The sequence below is a fragment of the Phacochoerus africanus genome, chromosome 2 (genome assembly GCF_016906955.1).
Source record: "Phacochoerus africanus isolate WHEZ1 chromosome 2, ROS_Pafr_v1, whole genome shotgun sequence".
Classification (NCBI taxonomy): domain Eukaryota; kingdom Metazoa; phylum Chordata; class Mammalia; order Artiodactyla; family Suidae; genus Phacochoerus; species Phacochoerus africanus.
In genome coordinates this window covers 87,132,600-87,154,229 of record NC_062545.1, presented here as the reverse complement: position 1 = coordinate 87,154,229, position 21,630 = coordinate 87,132,600, and the positions used below count along the sequence as shown (strand labels likewise).

The 21,630-nt window shown below is 34.4% G+C and overlaps 1 protein-coding gene across 9 annotated transcripts in view; it reads right to left on the bottom strand.

Moving 5' to 3' along the window:
- The window catches only part of PHIP (pleckstrin homology domain interacting protein), a 128,992-nt gene that overhangs the window by 57,876 nt on the left and 49,486 nt on the right, over positions 1-21,630 (bottom strand). For all 9 annotated transcript variants that reach the window (XM_047763551.1, XM_047763543.1, XM_047763501.1 and 6 more), the window contains 8 exons: positions 19,953-20,174; positions 19,572-19,672; positions 15,474-15,544; positions 13,700-13,800; positions 13,541-13,581; positions 12,759-12,857; positions 11,531-11,684; positions 10,960-11,094 (listed from right to left, as the gene is read on the bottom strand). In XM_047763551.1, the coding sequence (XP_047619507.1) occupies positions 10,960-11,094; positions 11,531-11,684; positions 12,759-12,857; positions 13,541-13,581; positions 13,700-13,800; positions 15,474-15,544; positions 19,572-19,672; positions 19,953-20,174 (924 nt within the window). The remainder of the gene's footprint in view (positions 1-10,959; positions 11,095-11,530; positions 11,685-12,758; positions 12,858-13,540; positions 13,582-13,699; positions 13,801-15,473; positions 15,545-19,571; positions 19,673-19,952; positions 20,175-21,630) is intronic.

The window sequence follows — 21,630 nt, the reverse complement described above, 5'->3', positions numbered from 1 at the left end:
AAAACTAGTTTTCCCTTTGGATTGCTGAAAAGAAGAAATGAGCACACTAGTGTTTATTAATGCTGTTTTGAATGGTGAAAATAATGGAAAAGAAATAAGAATAACTTTCCTTAAAATTTAATCATATGAAAGAAAACTGGTAGAGTAATCTAATGTTTAGTACACTTAAAGACTGACCATAAAAACAAGAAAATGAGTAAGTGAAACAGGATCATTGCTCAGTTGTGAAGAAAGTTGGAGGATAAGATAATAGAAAGGAAACTGATTCCAAGTCTACTTTAAAGCTATTCAAAAACGCAGAAGAATAGAACTGCTTCTCCAGGTTAACATAAGTGCATCAGTAGCTATATAGCTTCGGATTTTCTAAAAAGGAAAGACTACACATAGAAATGTCAGGATTCACATCTCTATTTTTTTTGTGTTTTCTAGGCAAATATAAAGTTACATAAATTGTTATAAATAAATAACTGATCACATGAATGAAGTTTACCTCTAAATAAAATTTTACATAAAAATCTCAAGATCGAAAACTTGGGGGGCAGGGAGAGTGGTGGTGAGGATTAATCAACCCTATACCCAAGTTATCTACTAACCAATGTTGTCACAATTACAGTTAGTAGAAGATCTTTAATAGAATATTTGAGAGAGGCAGAATTTTTAAAGCTCTAAAAAAGCAAAGAAAAAAATAGCAATCCTACCGAAAATCATTGTGTTTCCTATATAGTAACATGCCACTGTGAATATGGCAGACAATAAATAAAAAATGCTAAGCTTTCCAATTGATACAAAGTGGGAAAATATTTTATTTTCCTATGTAACTAAATATACCCCAGCTATTTTTATGACTTATGTTATGATTAATCAATCAAAAAAAAAAAAAGGTTAGGAGTTCCCGTCGTGGTGCAGTGGTTAACGAATCTGACTAGGAACCATAAGGTTGCGGGTTCGGTCCCTGCCCTTGCTCTGTGGGTTAAGGATCCGGTGTTGCTGTGAGCTGTGGTGTAGGTTGCAGACGCGGCTTGGATCCCACGTTGCTGTGGCTCTGGCATAGGCCGGAGGCTACAGCTCCGATTTGACCCCTAGCCTAGGAACCTCCATATGCCGCGGGAGCGGCCCATGAAACAGCAAAAACACCAAAAAAAAAAAAAGGTTAAATATTCTCTCTGAAATAGATTTTATCCTCTTAACCCAGGGTCAGAATATTTATGATTAAGAATTCTTAAAAAGGAGTTCCCATTGTGGCACAGCAGAAGTGAACCAGACTAGTATCCATGAGGATACAAGTTTGATCCCTGGCCTCACGCAGTGGGTCGGGAATCTGGCATTGCCATTAGCTGTGGTGCAGGTCACAGACCCGGCTCGGATCCTGTGTTGCTATGGCTGTGGTGTAGGCCAGCAGCTGTAGCTGTGATTCAAACCCTAGCCTGGGAACCTCCATATGCTACAAGTCAGGTGCAGCCCTAAAAAACAAACAAAAAAAATAATAATAACAATAATTCTTAAAAAATAATGAAGGCCCTATTTGAATATGCATGCATTACTAGAAAACAATGAGGCTTACATTCAAAAAGTCAAGGAAAGAAAATATTCTTTCTATTCACATTAAAGTTATATGAACCTATACTGTAGATCAACTATAGTTCAATTAAAAGAATATTTAGCAGTTCCTGCTGTGGCAGAGTGGGTTAAGAATCCAACTACAGCTGCTAGGGTCCCTGTACAGGTGCAAGTTCTACTCCTGGCCTGGCAATGTGTATTAAAGGATCCAGCATTGCCACAGCTGGGGCATAGGTAGCAGCTGTGACTTGGATTCAATCACTGGTGTAAGAACTTCCATATGTCGTGGGTGTGGCCATAAAAATACACATATATTATTATTAAGTTATATGAACCTATCATAAAATTAAATGTACTTCTCAGTAAGAGAACAAGTCAACATAAAATTTAAGACTGTATGTAACTTTTGCTGGAACTTAGAGCATGCTCCAGTACGTTTAAAAACAGAAGGAAAAGAATAATACCAAACAAGCAAATTTTAAATAAACTATTCTCCTAATAAAATGAAGTATGCTTGCTGAACATTATTTGGGATGTATATAAACCAAGACCACATAGTCAAACTCAAACTTGTTAAATCACAGTAAGGAAAGCTGAGAAAGTCTATGAGAAAATATTTACCAGCAAGTACAAAAACTTCAAGAATACTTTAAAGGAAATTTAAAAATATATTCGGCGATTATGATAAAGTTATTTTGTTTTTTAGAGAGAAAAAAAAAAGACCAGAGAAGTTAAAATAATGACTCCTTTGTGGGAAAATTCTCATAATGACTAAAGAATTCCAGAAATACTTCCAAGAAATGAGCAGCACAATCTTGTTAGTTTAAAAGTTGACACTAAACTTGGAAAAAATTAAATCAATACAAAAACTTATGAATTAGGAGCTTTGATGAAAACAGAACTGTCATATTTAATGAAGAATACCAGTACCTTTTCCAAGGCAGAATACAATCTACAGCTTCTAACATAATTTTTGCGACGTAGAAAGATTAAAGGAGACACAAGAGTGAGGCCTAAAACTGAAGAGGACTCTCCTCTAGTAATGGGTAAATCACTTAATATCTCTGGAAAACGACAGAGATAATTTAAATGATCACTAGGAGGCCTACTGACTTCTAAAATCCCAGGACCTAATATTCAGGAAAGCTTTTTGGAAGAAGTGGATAGTCTGGAAATAAGGTATGCTAAAAGCACCAAAATGCAGACTAATGACATCAATCATGAGGAACAGTTGAATAGCCGAATACTTTTAGAAAAACCCAACAAAAATCAAGAAGGTTAAAAATATATGCTTTCTTAGGCAGCATCATCCTTTTACAGAATTATTCCAAGTTTATAACCAGGATTAATTATGGGGTCTCATTCATTTCTTAAAACATAGCATCAATTAGAAGTGAGTATCTTACTCAGAAAATATAATTTTAAATTACGAACCTTTTAAAATATGCCAATAATTTTATAAGACAGATTCATATCCCAAGGATGGAAGAGCTGAGAAACTAAATTTATGCTAAGATCTACCCTTAGAAAGTCCTTCCATACATATAAAGAACCTTTAGGGCTTATCAACCTGGAACAGGGGGTGGGGATAACTTAATTAAAATGTACACCAAATACTGGAGACAGATACTATCATATCTATAAATGTTTTTTGCCACCTTCTAATTACTACTATAGTTATGTGTAAACAAAGAATATATCCTTTTTTTTTTTGGTCTTTTTTTGCCTTCCTAGGGCCACTTCCCACAGCACGTGGAGGTTCCCAGGCTAGGGGTCTAATCAGAGTTGTAGCCACTGGCCTACGCCAGAGACACACCAACGCGGGATCCGAGCCACATCTGCGACCCACACCACAGCTCATGCCAACGGCGGATCCTTAACCCACTGAGCAAGGCCAGGGATCGAACTTGCAACCTCATGGTTCCTAGTCGGATTCGTTAACCACTGAGCCATGACAGGAACTCCAGGAAGAATATATCTTAAAGGAAGCTATCCATACTCCAACAGTCCAGGCTTCATTAAATTACTTTAAATACTTTAATACTGAAAATTCTTTAATTAATGGAAACATTATTACCTATGATTTAAAGACAGCTACTTAAAATAAGTGTGTCAAGATAAATAAGTTTTTTTGTTTTGTTTTGTTTTTTGGTCTTTTTGCCTTTTCTAGGGCCACACCCACGGCATAAGGAGGTTCCTAAGCTAGGGGTCTAATCGGAGCTGTAGCCCAGGCCAGAGCCACAGCAGTGTGGGATCCAAGCCATGTCTGCAACGTACACCACAGCTCATGGCAACGCCGAATCCTTAACCCACTGAGCGAGGCCAGGGATCGAACCCGTGACCTCATGGTTCCTAGTCAGATTCGTTAACCACTGAGCCACAAAAGGAACTCCCAAGATACATAAGTTTATTTAAAAAAGGAAACCACTGTAACTGGCTTGATAAAACCACTAGGCATACAAAAAGGATTGTGAAGAATCAGCTCTTATGTTCATCCAAAGAAAAATATATTACCAAAAAAAAAATAACTCATCTTTAAAATAAACAGCACTTTGTTTTACACATTCTGCTTTCTTTGAGGAAAGTAGTACTATTAATCAAGTCCTCCTTGAAATTTCTCCTATGGCCTCTCTGACATAATAACAGCATGGTGTCTTCCTAACACACTTTCTAGAAATCATGATCTCTTCTCCACTCTGCTAAAAGTGAGTAAAGGTGACTCCTGGAATAATGAGGGGTTAGGGCCACCAAACCTCTGCACAAATAGCCCTCTCTATACACACAGTTCCTCTGTATCCATGGTTTGGAGCCGTGGATCCAGCCAACTGAGACTTGGTATAACTGTGGTATTTACTACTGAAAAAATATGCACGTAAGTGGACCTGCATATTTCAAATCCATGTTGTTCGAGGGTCAAATATACTTCTAAAAGTTTATAGTTTTAAGTCCTATACACTGCCTTCTCTTGCTCCATGAGGAGAGGTGAGACTCCACTTCCTTCTCTCTACTCCTACCCTCTCCTCATAGTATATCTCTTAAGTGCTGTCTGGCCATTTCCACAAAAGTAGTCTAACATTATGTCACAAAAATATATATAACCTATCCACTTTCATACCTGAAATACTACCACCGGCAATCACATTATTTTTCTCAAGCTTCTGGAATATAAAGTAATTTACCAAAACCCCAATATGTTAACTACTATTTATGCTTACAAGTAATTTGAGGCCACCCACAAGACACCTCAATCTATGCTTTCCATTTTATCACTCATTTTTCAAAATCTATTCCAGAAAATCTTCCTGAATTACTCTATGAACATGTCTTAATATTTCTTATTTGGCTGTTTATATAACATTCCTTGTAAAGTTATCTTTTTTCTGACTTAATTCTTATTTATCTCCCAATGCATAATTCCAATTCTACCTCCTCTGACCATCCAACCTAAAGTGATCCTTACATCTTTAGATACAGCAATTTCCTTTTCTCATATGTCATGCTACCAGTTCAAACTATTCATCAATACTTATCTTTTCAGGTGTATTTTATCCCAACTTAACTGTAAACTAGATTAAAAAAAAACAAAAAACAAAAAACCAATCTCACTCTTACCACATTTTATCCTTAAGTATAAAATAAGCACTCGAATATTACTAATCAAAAGTTTTCACCTGTATGTTTACATTCTGTAAGTTTTACATGCTTTCCTTTATAACCATGAAATCTCAAATATCTCTGTAATAGCGACTGATGGAACATGTCAAAGAATTACTACATAAAAGTAATTCACCAAATATACTATAGTATGACAAACTAGAGAGACAAACTCACATTCATGGTAACAAATTTTTTTTAAGGGCCACATCTGTAGCATATGGAGGTTCCCAGGCTAGGGGCTAAATCAGAGCCATAGTTGCCCGACTACACCACAGTCACAGGAACACCAGATCTGAGCTGCATCTGTTACCTACACCACAGCTCAAGACAATGCCAGATCCTTAACCCATTGAGAGAGGCCAGGGAGCAAACCTACACCCTCATGGTTACTAGTCAGGTTTGGTACCACTGACCTATGATGGGAACTCCCACGGTAAGAAATTTTAAGATATGTTTTTTGATACCAAGATATAGGTAAAAAAGAGACAGACAGAATCTAAAGAACTCCAGAAACCTGAAAGAAAATAACAATAACTAAAGTTTATAATCAGAAGATTGAAGCTACGGTCTCACCCAGAGAGGACTAGAAGCATCAAATAACCCTTTTAACAAACAGAGTACAGGTATATGACATCTTGTTAGATGATGACAGACAGGTAATGGGATAAAAGGGAGGAAGAAAGGCAGAGGGAGGAAGGAGAAAGAGGAAAAAAGAAAAAAAGAAAGAGAAAGAAAGGAACAAAGAAGAGAAAGAAGAATCTTGATATCTTGATTTATAAGAGAACATGATATGAGATTTACTTATCTTGAGCTCCTCTTTCTCCCTTTCCTAGATATATACAGCTACAATTGTCCAAAACTAAAATAAAGGTCACACTGAGAACATGTTAATGTCAGAAGTATGCAATGTGCAAAAATTCTGAGTGGTGGATTGGCAGCCTCTGCTTGTTTGGAACGTTGCAAGGAGAAATATATTGTTCTGGATTAGTGGACACTGGAACATTTTTAAAAAAATCTCTTAAGTAAAAGAAAGGTTAACAATTATAAAAATAAAGAAAATTTAATTAAATAAATAAAAATTGTTATTTGGAATTTACCCACAAAACAACAAAAGCAAAGCAAAAATCAAATTCAGTAAAATCGCTTTCTAGCCAGTGACACTGTACTTTTCAATTAAAATCAAAACCAGGCAAAAGGCAACAAACTATAGCTTTGAATAACATCACAGAAATAGAAAGATATGGAGAGAAAGAGAGAGACAGACATAGATACGGCTAGAACAACACAAACAGAGAAAAGAGAGCAGAAAAGATAAAGCTAAAGTGCCAGAGACTACTAATGCCAGGAAGGCTACCACTGTGGGGTCTGCAAAACCCTCTCCAAACATCTTTTATTTACCATGTAATAATCAGATGACCTAGTACCAAGACATTTTAAAATCTCTTTGCATATCTTTTCAACTAATTTAATATTCATTTAGTTAGACTTGTAGTGAAAACTTAGCTGTATGGTGATAATTTCAAGGGAGAGAAAGGTTATAAAACAACTCTGTACGTAGGAACATTTATGGTTGTATTAAACTTTTAAATGTGTCTACCTGTTTCGGGGAATGGGGAATATTACGTAATCCCTCAACTTCAGTTTAGAGAGTTTACACACATTTTCAAGCTATTACAGGTAATTTATTTGCCTCTTAGCATTTAATAGGAGTTTAGAGCCTTTTATCTGAGTTTAGAACAACTCTTGTCAAACAAGGTACAGGGATATTTAGAAAACATGGGCTTAGTCAACTATAAACAAACAGTTTGAAATACTCTAAATATACACTATCAGCCTTCAATGAAATATCCCCAGACTTTACTTTCATCCTGAATACTCAAGTTACATAGGATCTGTTCAAGCTGAAACACTGACAAAAGACAAATGCAAAGCTTAAGACCTAGAATTTTTTTTTAAGTATAAAGATATCTTATGTTTTCAGATTCTCTTTTAAGAGGAAAGCTAGCAATAAAAATGAGGAACGTAACCCCATCAGTTTTCCTAGACAATATTACCATCAAGTTGAGAATCTATAAGATTCTGAAATGAAATAAATTAGAGGGTTATGTACAGATACAAGGAATTAAATATCTTTATCTCAATTCTCAATCTTAAATCTATTAATCCACTTTCAGGTTTAGGTGGGCCTAAAATAAAAAAGAAAAAGATTTTAAAAATTGTGTTTGATACAAAAAAAAAAAAAAGAATATTATCCAATGATGACTATCAGGTGCAGTACTAAAATATTGATGTTTCATAATATTTTAAAGTTTATTAATTTTATTGATAAATTTATTAAAATGTAATTACTATATATCAAATATGGGTTTTTAAAATTTTCAATGTTTCACTTTTGAAAATTTTAAAGCTATAGGATTTTTCACTCTTTCTAAAAGTTTTAAAGATTTTTAATTCTGTAATAGGTAAGAAAAGTGCGGTAAAATGCTGATTAATACAAAATAATTGTCACATGACTTTATTCCCTTTTAGAAAGGTATAAACTTCAAGTAAAAAAATTCAATTATCATAAAAAGAGAGATGAATATTAAAGCAGTACTCTTAAGATATACTTAACAAAAAGCTGTATTTTTAATAAAAACCTGTATTTTTAAGAATTTGTATATAAAAATTTTTTTCTTGTAAAGGTATGGTTTGCATTCCTTATTTCTGGCCATAGATTTAATGGTGAATTTACTTACAAGCTGTGATTTTAGAACTCACATTAAGTATTACTTAATCTTAATACTTTGTGTAAACGTTTACAATTTCTAGTATGAAAAATGGGGTATATTACACTAGAATTACTAATCCTTAAGTCATTTGAAGGAATATAACTAGTGCCTCTACATGGTTCTCAGAAAACATTTAAATCGAACATATGATTACCAGGACAATTTGATATCATGGATTGAATTTGTACTTGATCAACTTTTATGTTATTTTAGTAACTCAGAAACTTACTGATTAGCTATACACAGCCAAATGGTTATAACTATGGGCAAAACCCAATATTCATGACAGGGAACAGTGAACAAAAGTGTCTACTTTTCTCTCAAATGGTTTTTATTCTCTTAATAGCAATGCTGGATGCTTAATCTTCTGTGTTTAGATTAAAAAAAAATGAAAAACAAAGGCGTGAAGAACAAAAAGTAGGGCACTTAGATAACTTGCACACTGAGATAGATTTTAAAAAAATCATCAAACTAAATCATAAGATCTCAAAAGATCTATTCAAAATTAGTATTATTTTGGAAACATTTTCCTCCTGGACATATCACTAACTGGATATAGCTGAAAGTCAGCTGTGTAGTGACCAACCATAACTGAGGTAGCATTAAGAACACATTAGCAATGGACAAAATACATGGGTTTAAACCCCAAGTGTCCATATGACAGCTTTGTGACCTAGGCAGAGCTGGGTAAAGTACTTCATCTATATATGGTTTCTCCATTCAGAGCCAGTAACAATGAAATCTACCTGATTACATTACAAGGTTTTCATGAGACCCAAATGAAGTATTACGTATTTTGAAAGTAGAAGAATTTTGGAAGTTGTTATGTATTTTGAAAGTAGAAGTATTTTGGAAGTTATTTAAAATCATGCAAAAAATTAAAGGAAGTATCTGTACTTTAATGAGATGGGGGTAGCTCATGGTCTAGTTTTTTAAATGCAAGATATATTTTTAGTCCTCTTTATTCTATGTTTTGTTTTTCTCACAGTTTGAAGATTCTATAGATACCACCCAATTCTACTTATTATATAAATGTGTTTCTTACACTCTTCAAAGACTTTTCTCTCTCTTATTCATAGAAAGAGCAGGAAAAAAATCTTTATCTAAAACTCTTATTAAATAAATAATAATCTTTAAGGTATTAATGCAACTAATCCCTCACCTAATTTCAAAGAGCATACAATATAATATGGCTGACCTCTACCCCTGATTCCATCACTAATATGTAATGGTCTAAGAGCAAATCACTTCAATCTCAAGGTGCTGTAATATTACATCTACTGACAATGTGAAATATTAGTGTGATCGACTTACCTAATAAGGAACAATTCACCTTTATAACTTAGGTGAAAGCAATATTCAGGTATGAGACAAAACTTTCCCTCTAAATACTCTACTAGTACATCAATGACTTTTAAAAATATGAAACTAACATGTTAGCCCTCAAGTTGTTTTCTTTTGAAGCTATAAAGGCAAACTGACATATGACTTATTTCCTTATTCAATAGAGATGTTCCAAAGAGGAGCAAATCAGAAACACAAGGACAGAAAAAGAGAAAAGAAAAAATTCTTTACCAGCATATATAAGGATTTACTTTTGAAAAATTCTCCTCTATCCACATAATCACTAAGGAAATCCATCTGTCACTAACAATTACTTTCCTAATAGTTACTTTCCTAACACTGTCTTTTCAGAAAAGCAAGAATTCGACCAATCTTATGTCTTACCTTATGTACACTAAAGTATATATCGACAACAGGTAAAATTCTTTCACTAAAAAAATTACTTTTATATTCAGCTTACTTACTATATGGAAGTAGCTTTACAATAACAATCAAGCATAGTGTCACTTTTATGAAAATTTTCATAAGCCGTTATATTTCAAAAATGACTTTACAAAATAGATTTTTTTTGGAAAACAATTCTAACCACACACTATTAATTGCACTGCCTTATGATTTATTACTAGAGGTTTTTATAATTGATTTTTGAAAAAATTTAAACATTCTGAAATAGTAGAAGCACATGCCTTCCTTTTTCTTTGTTGAAAAGCATCCCTGATATGGAGGAAGTAGACTAAAAAAAATTTGACTAGATACACAAAAGCAGCATTTCAGGAGCACTTTTTCCTTCATACAGTAGCTAAAGGAGTGGCACCACAAGCTGTTATGTGATATTAAACCACTGCAATTCAAATTCTCAGTAAAATATGCTAAAAATCTATTTAAGAAACAAAACATAGAGGGAAAAGGACTTAAATCCAAATAAATATTTAACATACAAAAACTTGAGAAAAGCCAAAGACTCCTTATTTCTTCGGCTTTAATTTTTTTTTTTTTTTTTTTGTCTTTTTAGGGCTGCACCCATGGCATGGAGGCTCCCAGGCTAGGGGTCAAGTTGGAGCTGCAGCTGTCAGCCTAAGCCACAGCCACAGCCACACAGGATCAGAGCCGTGTCTGTGACCTACACCATGGCTCACAGCAATGCTGGATCCTTAATCCACTGAGCAAGGCCAGGGATCAAACCTGTGTCCTCATGGATACTAGTCAGATTTGTTTCCCCTGAGCCATGATGGGAACTCCCTCTTTGGCTTTAATTTTAAAATGGCTCTATTTGAATCAAATTCTGTTGCACTAAGACTGCTAATGAAATACAATAATACAATGTAAATATTTATAATTTCTTCATTTTGCTTTTCTATACTGTCTTTTCATACTTGTGAGTTTCTCAGTTTCACTATTAAAATTATTTTAAAAACTAAACTAGTTATCACAATATACAGGTTTTGTGTACAATTTTCTTTTAAACTTAGTATTCAAAAAAGTGTGGAATAAATAACTCTTCTTTGGAATTTAAAGTGAAAATAATGTCTGAATCAATTCCTAAATGGATTTCCTTTGTGATATGCAGGGGGCCTGTGTCAAGAACTCCCCAAATCTTTAACAGCTATAAAATGAAGAGACTGATAATTACCATATTGAAATAAGATCGAATTTTGACTCCTCTTGCCAGATCCCACACTATCACATTTCCATCATGACCAGCAGAAAAGAGAACTCTTGGATCAAAAGGGTGTGGCTCAAGAACAAATACCTCATCTTCATGACCCTGAAATATTTTTTAAGCGGCAAAGAATGATAAGTATTAAAAGATTAAAACAGAAAATTCAAACACACACCAATATAACAACATTTCTAAAATACGAATTTTAAGAATTATTAAAGTGGTAAAAATCTTCAGATTTATGGATATATTAATTAATAAAGCTCAGCTAATATCAACACCAGGGATTTGCTATCATTTACTGAAACCTGGGCATACATACTATTTATTTATCCAGACCTACATACTAAAAAATAGCAAGGCTCTATATTTCTAAGCCAAACCTGTTTAACTGCATTTTAAAATTATTTCCATTCTCCCACAGAGACCTATTACCCATTTAGCAAGTATGAGTTTTTAGCTAACATAAATGACTATTTTATGTATTTTATTTTACAGTCAGCTTCAGTTACACCAAATAAAAATCAGTCTATTTTCTCACCATCAGGACATGAATTAGTTGACCGGTGTAAGAATTCCAAACTTTCAGAGTCATGTTATTAACTGCAGTTATAACTGTATTGTCGTGTCGATCCCATGCTACCATAGTTACTTTCATTTTTGTGATTTTATCTTCTATTCCTTGAAGGTTTTGGCTGAAAGTGATGGAGGCAGTATTTGTTTACACTGATATTATTTATTAAAATACCAGTATGACAGAAACCTAAATATATATTCTGACGGTTTATATTCATTAACAAAGATAACTAGTTATTGTTAACAGAACAATTAAGAATAGTTTGAAACAACAAAGAACGATGGCAAAAATCACTGCATGAAGTCAGCAAAATCAGGATTCCAGCAATCCTAAGCCCTTAGTAATAGATAACCTCGAGTAAACAGCACTGGCTTTAAGTCTCTCTGGATCCAGGAACTAACTCCATGCCATGCTGCTCACTCTCCTTCTTTTGCTGTTGCTGTCATGCCCTGCTAATAACTTATTCTGCTCTCCTACCTGAGACTACTACACACAGACACTCATAGAGAAAATGGTCATTTATTAAAACCAAAATAATTACACCACAACATGTAGTATAATCTTTCTCTTGGCTGGAGAAAACCTGTGGACATACCATCCCTGTGATGCAGGGAACATTTTAATATGTTCTGCTTTCTGAAAAAACTAATAAAACTTGCAGCTATTCTTACAGTACTATCATCTACTTAATAAAACTGAACTGAAAGAAATAATTAATGCAGCAGGTCTTCTCATAAAGGGCAAAAAGTCATTTTATAAAAAGCTCCCCGTGTGGCTCAGCGGATTAAGAACCCAACATAGTGTCCATGAGGATATGGGTTCAATCCCTGGCCTCGCTCAATGGTTTAAGGATCCAGTATTGCTGCAAGCTGCAACGTAGGACGCAGATACAGCTTGGATCCTGTGTTGCCACGACTGTGGCCGAGGCTCCAGCTGGAGCTCCAATTCGACCCCTGGCCCAGGAACTTCCATTGCCTCAGGTAAGGCCATAAAAAGAAACATAAAATGAAATAAAATAAATCAAATGTCTTTATCTCCAAAAGCACCTGTAGTTATTACAGAAAAGTAAACATTTTAACATGGATTATGATTTATGCTTCCACAGGCTGAGAGTTACACCAACCTATAATAAAGCTTTACAACTTTAAGTGACCTAGCTTTCCTATGTAATATTTTGAATCTGATCTCTTACCCTGCTGGACGAGTAGCCATATCCAACAGAATACTCTTCCACTCTCTTCGTTTAAATTGCCAAATACGTGCTGTCCCATCACGACTGCCACTTACAAACCTGCAAAGAAGCCCACCCCCCAAAGAAAAAAAAATCACATGAACCTTACCAAAATGCACTTTCTAACAGTGAAGTTTTTAAAAATGCCAAGAAAGACAGTATTCATCTTAACTTACACAACATTCTAATATAATAGAGATTATTCTATCTTACATTGTCTGCAAATTTAAACACTTCTGAAACTTCATAAGCTTTAAAAGTTTTATGTATGTACATTCTAAAGTGCATGGCTAGGTCTCACAAGCAACATTCAAAAGTGATTCAAGGCCACTATTTACTACCTTCAAAAGAGAACTGATATTTACCAATGGAAAAATACTGACTTTCCTCTCAATATTAAAGAACTTGACTTGTTCTACTCAAGCTATAGATATACCTTTAATTTAAAGCAGTATCATCAATAAACATATATCTCATTATGATACATTTCCAATCTCTACTAAAAAGGTCCCTACACTTTGAAACATATAGAAAATACATAGGGTGGATAAAAGTCCCTACCATTAAAAGTGGCCAAATAAATGACCATTATTACAGATAAAACATAAAGGTGTGTTCACATGCATGTGAAGCCTCTAGTGATTTTAAATACACATCTAATTAAAAACTGACCATAAGAATTGTCTTTATTTCATAGCTTTAAAACAGGAATTAAATTTGACAATCAAAAATAATTATTTTACCTGTTACTAGTGTTGGAAAACTGGATACTGTCAACTTTGTCCTACATATAAACAAATGAACAAAAAAGAAGATCCTGAATATAAACTGTTAGACTTATTTAAATTGTTCTCATTTAACTCTTTTCAGGTTCTCATTTAACTCTTTTCAGGAATACTTACAGTATGAAACTCCAATTCTGATATTTTCTCTGGCTGACCTGATCCAAAAAAATAAACCCTAATGATATGATCTGTGCTTCCTGTGGCCAGAAACATTCCACCTGAGGAATAACAGCAAACATTTATGAGTAAAACATTCTATCTGAGGAGTAATAGCAAACATTTGAGTAAAACATTTATGAGTAAAATTTAAGAGTAAATTTCAAAATCTCTGAAAGTTAGATAATAAAGGTAAGCAACATCACAATATGTACTGAATGACTAACACTTCACTCTAAACTGATTTATATATATCCTAAGTATATAATACCTGAAATATAGGAAGAATATTTCAGTATTTATAGAAGTAAAGCTTTTTTCTATAAATGATTTCACTAAGTGGAGTTCCCGTCGTGGTGCAGTGGTTAATGAATCCAACTAGGAACCATGAGGTTGCGGGTTTGATCCCTGGCCTTGCTCAGTGGGTTAAGGATCTGGTGTTGCTGTGAGCTGTGGTGTAGGTCACAGACACAGCTCGGATCCCGTGTTGCTGTGCTCTGGTGTGGGCTGGTGGCTACAGCTCTGATTAGACCCCTAGCCTGGGAACTCCATGTGCCGTGGGAGCGGCCCGAGAAAAAAGGCAAAAAGACCAAAAAAAAAAAAAAATTTCACTAAGTAATTACATAATCATGCTAAAATTATCAGTCACTCTTACTAGAAAACATGCCTTTTAATTCTGCTGAAATCCCTTTTGCTCCATTTCCCATCTGTTAAAATCCTATCAAATTTTTAGGGCCAAACTCCTCTGTACAGTCTTTAGACTTGCAATCAAAAGAGACTGGTCTTCTCTGAACTCTCATTAAGATTTTATCTTGTAGCAGATACACTGTATTCTGCATTATAATCATTTGTATATGCAGCTGACTCTGCTGCAATCAATACCTCCCCATTGTGTTGAAAACAATGTTAACATAATTGCATTTGGAATACTCAGAAGGATATATAATGACTATTTTGTGTTATTACTGGAAGTAAAACTGTCTTCATGACAGTAGCAGTGGAAATCTAGAAACTAGAAATTAAAGATGCTTAGACATTAGTCTGGCAAAAATAGATTCATGTCATCAGTTTGTAATCACTTATCTCAGGTACTACTGCTATCTACTATTATGAAAGCAAAAGAAAAAGTAAAATTGGAAATAAATGTGGAAGATATTGGTATTAGAAACATTAATTTATGTTTCACTTTAAATCTCCAGATTATAATTTAAAATGACTCTACTATCCATTCAAAATGCCACATTAACTCAAAACATTAAATGGAATTTTAGCACTGCTACACAACTACTTTTTAAAGAGCAAATGTGAACAATATGGAGCAAAGTGATTAATAAAGATGTATAAATATCTATCAAATCTATTTTACTTAGCTGGCAGTACCGAAACCCATGAAAATATAAAATAGATTTAAAATACTTTTCTTCCATCTAATGAGATAACTATTCAAAGATTTATTCTTTAACAGAGTCATTTTTGAAATGATTTCTTATCTCTGACCGAAGAATTACAGCCTCTTACAGAAAAATCTTATATCATACTCAATGGAATTAGTACACAGACTAGACTCGAGCAAAGTTCAGACAATTATAAATTACTTTATGATCATACCCTGGTATACACATGAGAATATAATTTATATTACAATAGTAATTTCCAAAATTTTTCTGTGTTCTACTAGAAGCCTTCTAATATACAATCTGAAGTGGAGAATTACAAAGAAAAAAAAAAATCTTACCAGCACTAAAAGAAGAACAGATCATTTGAACTCCAGGCCGAGGACGCTCTGTAAATTTTGCAGGTCTTGGACTATAACATAAAAAAATAACCAATTAGAAATATCCCAAAGAAACCAGCAACACCACAACTCAGCTGCCTCAAAAAATAATTACAGAACAATATTAAATACGAAGCAATAGATGTCTCCTTTCCTAAGAACAAGTTCAAAATCATTATGTGTCATGATTAGCAGCAGGACCTTGCGAAAACTCAAGATACAGATTTTTGTAGGAGCTACTGATTATAGAACAACCCACATATGAAACAATCTCAAACCCACTGTCAACAGCCAACTTGAAGTTACAGTTACACTCTTCTAATCAAATTTAACAGGCTTTCAGTTTCATATAGGAGAACAGCAATGCACAAATACATAAGGAAATATAACTCATATATGAACATGTACAAACTAGCAAAATAGGTGCTGTCTCTGGCATATGTGTATCATCAATAAATAAACTTTTTCAATATAAGACATTGTTAATTAAACAATTAAAATGTCTTTTAAGACTAAAAAGTAAGAGTCTTACATCCTAATGAAAATCTGAAGACTATTTGATTCTTACATCAATTATTCTACTCATTCAAAACAGTGATCTATATAAAACAGGTCATACTAGACTATATTTACATTAATTATATTTGTATTAGAGATTATGTGTCTTACATTAATACTACTGACATTAAATGCTTAGTGCTACAATTAGCTATACTAAAGAAAAATTAAATTACAGGTTTTACCAATACCAGCTCCAATACATATACAAGGTATACATAACACTCTAATACAGTGATTATCAAACATAGAATGGATTCAGTCTTATGAACATTTAAGGGGAAAAAGTGCAAAATATTTCTGATCAATCAATTATATATCCTGAACAATAATAGTCTCTTACCTATACAGAAGATTAAAAAAAAATGCTAAAAATTTTTAAATGAAATTGCAAATAAATTTTTAAATTGATATTTATAAAAATTTTCCTTAGTCACAAGCTCTGATATAGCTAAGCATAACTGATAGTTTAGAGAAAGTTACTAGAACATTCTTAAAATCTGAACATTTATTCATAGTAGAAGTTACACTAACTCTAAGTAAATTTATCTGAACTGATAGACAATTAAATGCACTACTTTCATTACTATCTTAGACTATAGTGCTACATTTTTATTAATTTTTCATATAACTGCTTTTTTAAGTGCCAAATAACGAGTCAGTTAGAACTTAGATGCAAACAGTCATGCAGACTGTCATTTTAAATGAACACTAATATTTTTAAAGGGAAAATGCAAATAAGCAAGTATACATAATTTATTTTTAATGCACATTTCAGGAAATATTTCAGGACAAGGTCTAGGGCTCAGACTGAGTTCAGCAGCCAGTTCTGAAGCTTATCAGATGTGTGACCTTAGGCAATTTAACATTTCTGTACCTCAGTATCCTTACCTGTAAAATGGGAGTAAATTTGAGAACACATCTCAGAATCATGAGAGAATTAAATAAGTTTAATGCACATAAAGTGCTTATTTTTGTGCCCAGCACACTTAGTAAATGTTTCTTTTTTTCTTTTTAGGGCCGCACCTGTGCCATATGGAAGTTCCCAGGCTAGGGGTCAAAGAGTAGCAGCTGCTGGACTACACCACAGCCAGAGCCAACACTAGATCCCAGCTGTGTGTACAACCTATGCCACAGTTCACAGCAACATGGGATCCCATGGCAACACTGGAGATCCTTAACCCACTGAGCGAGGCCAGGGATCAAACCTGCATCCTCATGGACATTAGTTGGGTTCTTAACCTCCTGAGCCACAACAGGAACTCCTAAGTTATTATTAGAATAGAATTATTAATATTTTAATTAGGTTCCACCCCTTCAAGACAGCTCATCAAAGAATAACTGCTATTTGGTTTGGCACAGTGGTTAAGAGGAAGGCCTGATAGCACACTCCATCCAGTATCTGCCTCAATTTTCTCCCTTACTGAAGAACTAATTCTTTCAACTAATGCAGACTGGGCTGCTGAAGTCACATACCCCCAAAGATTACACAAAAGCATTATAGCTCAATTCCATGTTTGCCTCTGATTAGTAATTAAAGCCTAGGTGCCAGATTTTTCGGCAGTTATCAACCATGTGTATATAAAGAAAGGCAAACAAGACTCTCAAAGCCTACATAAAGGGGAAATTACTTACACTTTTATGCCTGATTCCAACTTAAAAGTTTTCATAGGACTATTATAATAACAAAGAGAAAAGACTACTACTTATAAATAACTAGAAAAAACTTGCACGACCCCAAATAGGAAAAATCACTAAGCAAAATAAGGAAAAACTCAATGGAATATAATGCAAACTAAAATTATGTGAAAAAAATTGTTAGGGTAGGGGGTTTATGGGTGAATCTAAATAAAGGTTCTCAAAAAATCATATACTGAATAACTCACTCTCAAGGATGCAAATAAATATCATTGTACTTTAGCAATGTAATCCTCTAGAGGCACAAAGTGAGAGTTTAATTTTTAAACACTTTGATGATTGCTCATCACTTTTTCTCCAAAAACAAGACAGAAAAAGACAAAGTTATCAAATCAGATCCATAAAGAAGTAAAAATACTCAAAGGAAACTAGAATTAACTATTGCTATTTTCCATACACATTAAACATTTCAACTTTTATCTAAATGTCTACAGAAAGTCTTTAATAACGCAACTAAAGTAAAATCACTTTGCTTTGCCAACAGCCATGTCTTTGATCACATTTCTTTTGGCAAATGAAGTGTAGTTTGCTTTATTAAGCTACTCAAGCTGCCATGGCCCCCTAATGCCCTGCCATAAAAGACACTCTTCAGGAATGTCCATATATACGAAGTTTATCTAAACACTACTATTTGAAAATAACAAAGACATACACAGATTATTTTATTACTCAACTTGGGTTGATAATTTATATAAAAAAGTCATAGACAATTGAGATATATCTAATCTGAACAACTTTCTACCCTGAGAATAGAGAGATGGCCTTTTCAACACACTATGAATTTACTATCTCCACATTCACAGACTGTCTATGGCATAAATACAGCACTCCTCCCCACTATCCACTTAAGAGGTGGCCTGAAATAGCACAGAACCCAGGAGCAGGAAAATTTTATTTCTGGCTTTGCCATTTTTTTTTTGTCTTTTGTCTTTTTAGGGCCACACATGTGGCATATGGAGGTTCCCAGGCCAGGGGTCGAATAGGACATGCAGCCACCGGCCTACACCACAGCCACAGGAACATGGGATCCAAGTGGCATCTGTGACCTACACCACAGCTCAAGGCAACACCAGATCCTTAACCCACTGAGCAAAGCCAGGGATCGAACCTTCGTCCTCATGGATACTAGTCAGGTTCGTTAGTCACTGAGCCATGACAGGAACTCCAGGCTTTGCCATTTTTAAAAACTGCTTTAATGGTAGGAAAATCATTTAGCCTTTCTTTGCCTCAGTGTGCTTAATCAAAACATAATATTGCCCAGCCAACTTGTTTTGGTAAACCAAGATATTAATATAGGTGAAAGCACAAATACAAAATGCTATTAAGGGGTAGAGGAAAGAGTGCATCTATTTACCTTGAGATAGTTTAGTGAAAATTTAATGATTCTATTTTCATAAGTTTCCCTAGATCTTAAAAATCTAAAGTCTATAGATGCAATAACAGAAGTAATCATAATTCTTCTGAAGAACTAGAAACTCTTAAGACTATGTTCTCAGCACCAAAAGGAGCTACTGAGGATGTAACTGCGGCATACAAAAAGAAGAGGTAATAACACCAGTATATTCTGAAAGAGCTAGGGCTAGGAAAAAAAGAGAAAAAAGAAACATGTTAACATAAAACTTTCTTTAAAGCATGAAAACATAAAGGAAAGCATAAAAATGAAAGAGGTTGGTGAAGAGCCAAAATGAATTTGTTATTTACTCAAGGAGAAAAGGTAAAATCATTCCTATTGTTGACTACTTTATACTTTTACAATTTCAACCATTAAATGCATTTATTCTATGAAATAAAAAAGTAACTGACTTTATTTTAAGGGTTCCAGCATCCCACAGCCAAAAACAAATAGTGCCATCCGCCCCAGTAGAAGATAGATATCTCTTTGAGCCACTGCACAATGGCGAGAACTGAAAAACAAAAAAAATTTTTACAAAAAGTATACCACATTCCAAATAATAAACCCATTTTTACCCTACAAAGAGCAACTAACACTAATGGTTAGAAGACACTCAGAATTTACCAGGTCATGGCTACCACATTATTTAAAGTCCATGTATTTATAAAGAAGAGAGAAATATTCCTTTCTTCATTTTTAGTTAGCTTTATATAATGGATTATACAAATGATTTCATAAAATTTACTTTCAACTATAACCAAAGAGGATTTTGCAGGGATTAAAATGATTACCTGTAGTGACGTTATAGATGCACTGTGGCCCTGAAGAACAGCCAAAGGTGCACATGTTCGAAGACACCAGACTCGGATCATTTTATCACAACTTCCAGCTGCTATCATGGTATTCTCATAGTTCACAGCCATGTCTGATATTTCAGCAGCATGTCCTCTTAAAGTAGCTAATAATCTCCCATCATCTGTTGCCCAGATTTTCACAAGACAGTCATCAGAACCCTTAAAATAAAAATGGATATTAACAGAATTAACTCTATAAATTTTGACTCAAATTCTTTACACAGATAAAGAAATCCTATCAGTTATAGCCACTTCTCAATAATTGTAATCTTAAGTACTAAAAAGCACTAAATACCTGTGTAAGGAATTTTCCTCTAATAAACAAGGCTTTATTTTATTAAATTATTCACACTTAAAAGAATACTCATGTGCCTACCATCTAACAGGAAAAATTAGGAGGTTAACAATAACTAGCATTTACCTAGGGTCCCTGACCCATTACCCAGCCTCTATCTGGAATCTTAAAAAAGAATCTGAACTTCTAAATTAACAAAATTATATGGACTTCCTATTGTGGCTCAGCAGCTTAAGGACCCAAATAGTATCCATGAGGAGTGGGTTTGATCCCTGGCCTCACTCAGTGGGTTAAGGGTCTGGCATTGCCACAAGCTGCAGCATAGGTCACAGATGTGACTAGGATCCTGCATTGCTGTAGCTGTGGCGTAGGCTTGCAGCTGCAGCTGCAATTTGACCCCTAGCCAGGGAACTTCTATATGCTGCAGTCACAGCTCTAAAAATAAATAAATGAATAAATAAACCAATAAATAAAATTATAACTGCAAAACAAATGTATACAATAGTAACTAATCCTATCTCTGTTAGCATAAAAATAAAAAGAAGCTTATTTGGGGTTTTTTTCCTCCTAAGAAGCCAAAATCCATAATACATGAGTTTCCCATCACTGATCTTCAGCTAAAAACATTACTTATAAAATCACCCAAGGTCAGTTATAAGAAGTTAATTTTATCTGTACAAAGTCAATAAAAGTACATAAATTACCTGTTTACTCTGCTGCTGCAGTATAAGCTCAGGAAGAAAATGTAAAGAATAGAGTTGCAAAAAAAAAAAAAAAAATACAGAGGGAGTTCCAGCAGTGGTTCAACAAATATTTATGAGGATGCGGGTTGGATCCCCGGCCTCGCTCAGTGGGTTAAAATCAGGCATTGCCATGAGCTATGGTGTAGGTCCCAGAAACAGCCGAGATCTGGGCATTGCTATGACTGTGGTATAGACCAGCAGCTAAAGTCCTGATTGGACCCCTAGCCTGGGAACTTTCATATGCCACAGATGTAGCCCTAAAAAGACAAGAAAAGAAAAGTTTCCAGAGTTCCCATGGTGGCTCAGTGGTTAACAAATCCGACTAGGAACCATGAGGTTGCAGGTTCGATCCCTGGCCTTGCTCAGTGGGTTAACGATCCGGCGTTGCAGTGAGCTGTGGTGTAGGTCGCAGATGTGGCTCGGATCCCGCATTGCTATGACTGGGGTGTAGGCTGGTGGCTACAACTCCAATTCAACCCTTAGCCTGGGAAGCTCCATATGCTGCGGAAGCGGCCCAAGAAATTGCAAAAAGACAAAAAAAAAAAAAAAAAAGATAGGTTAAAAAAAAAAAGTTTCC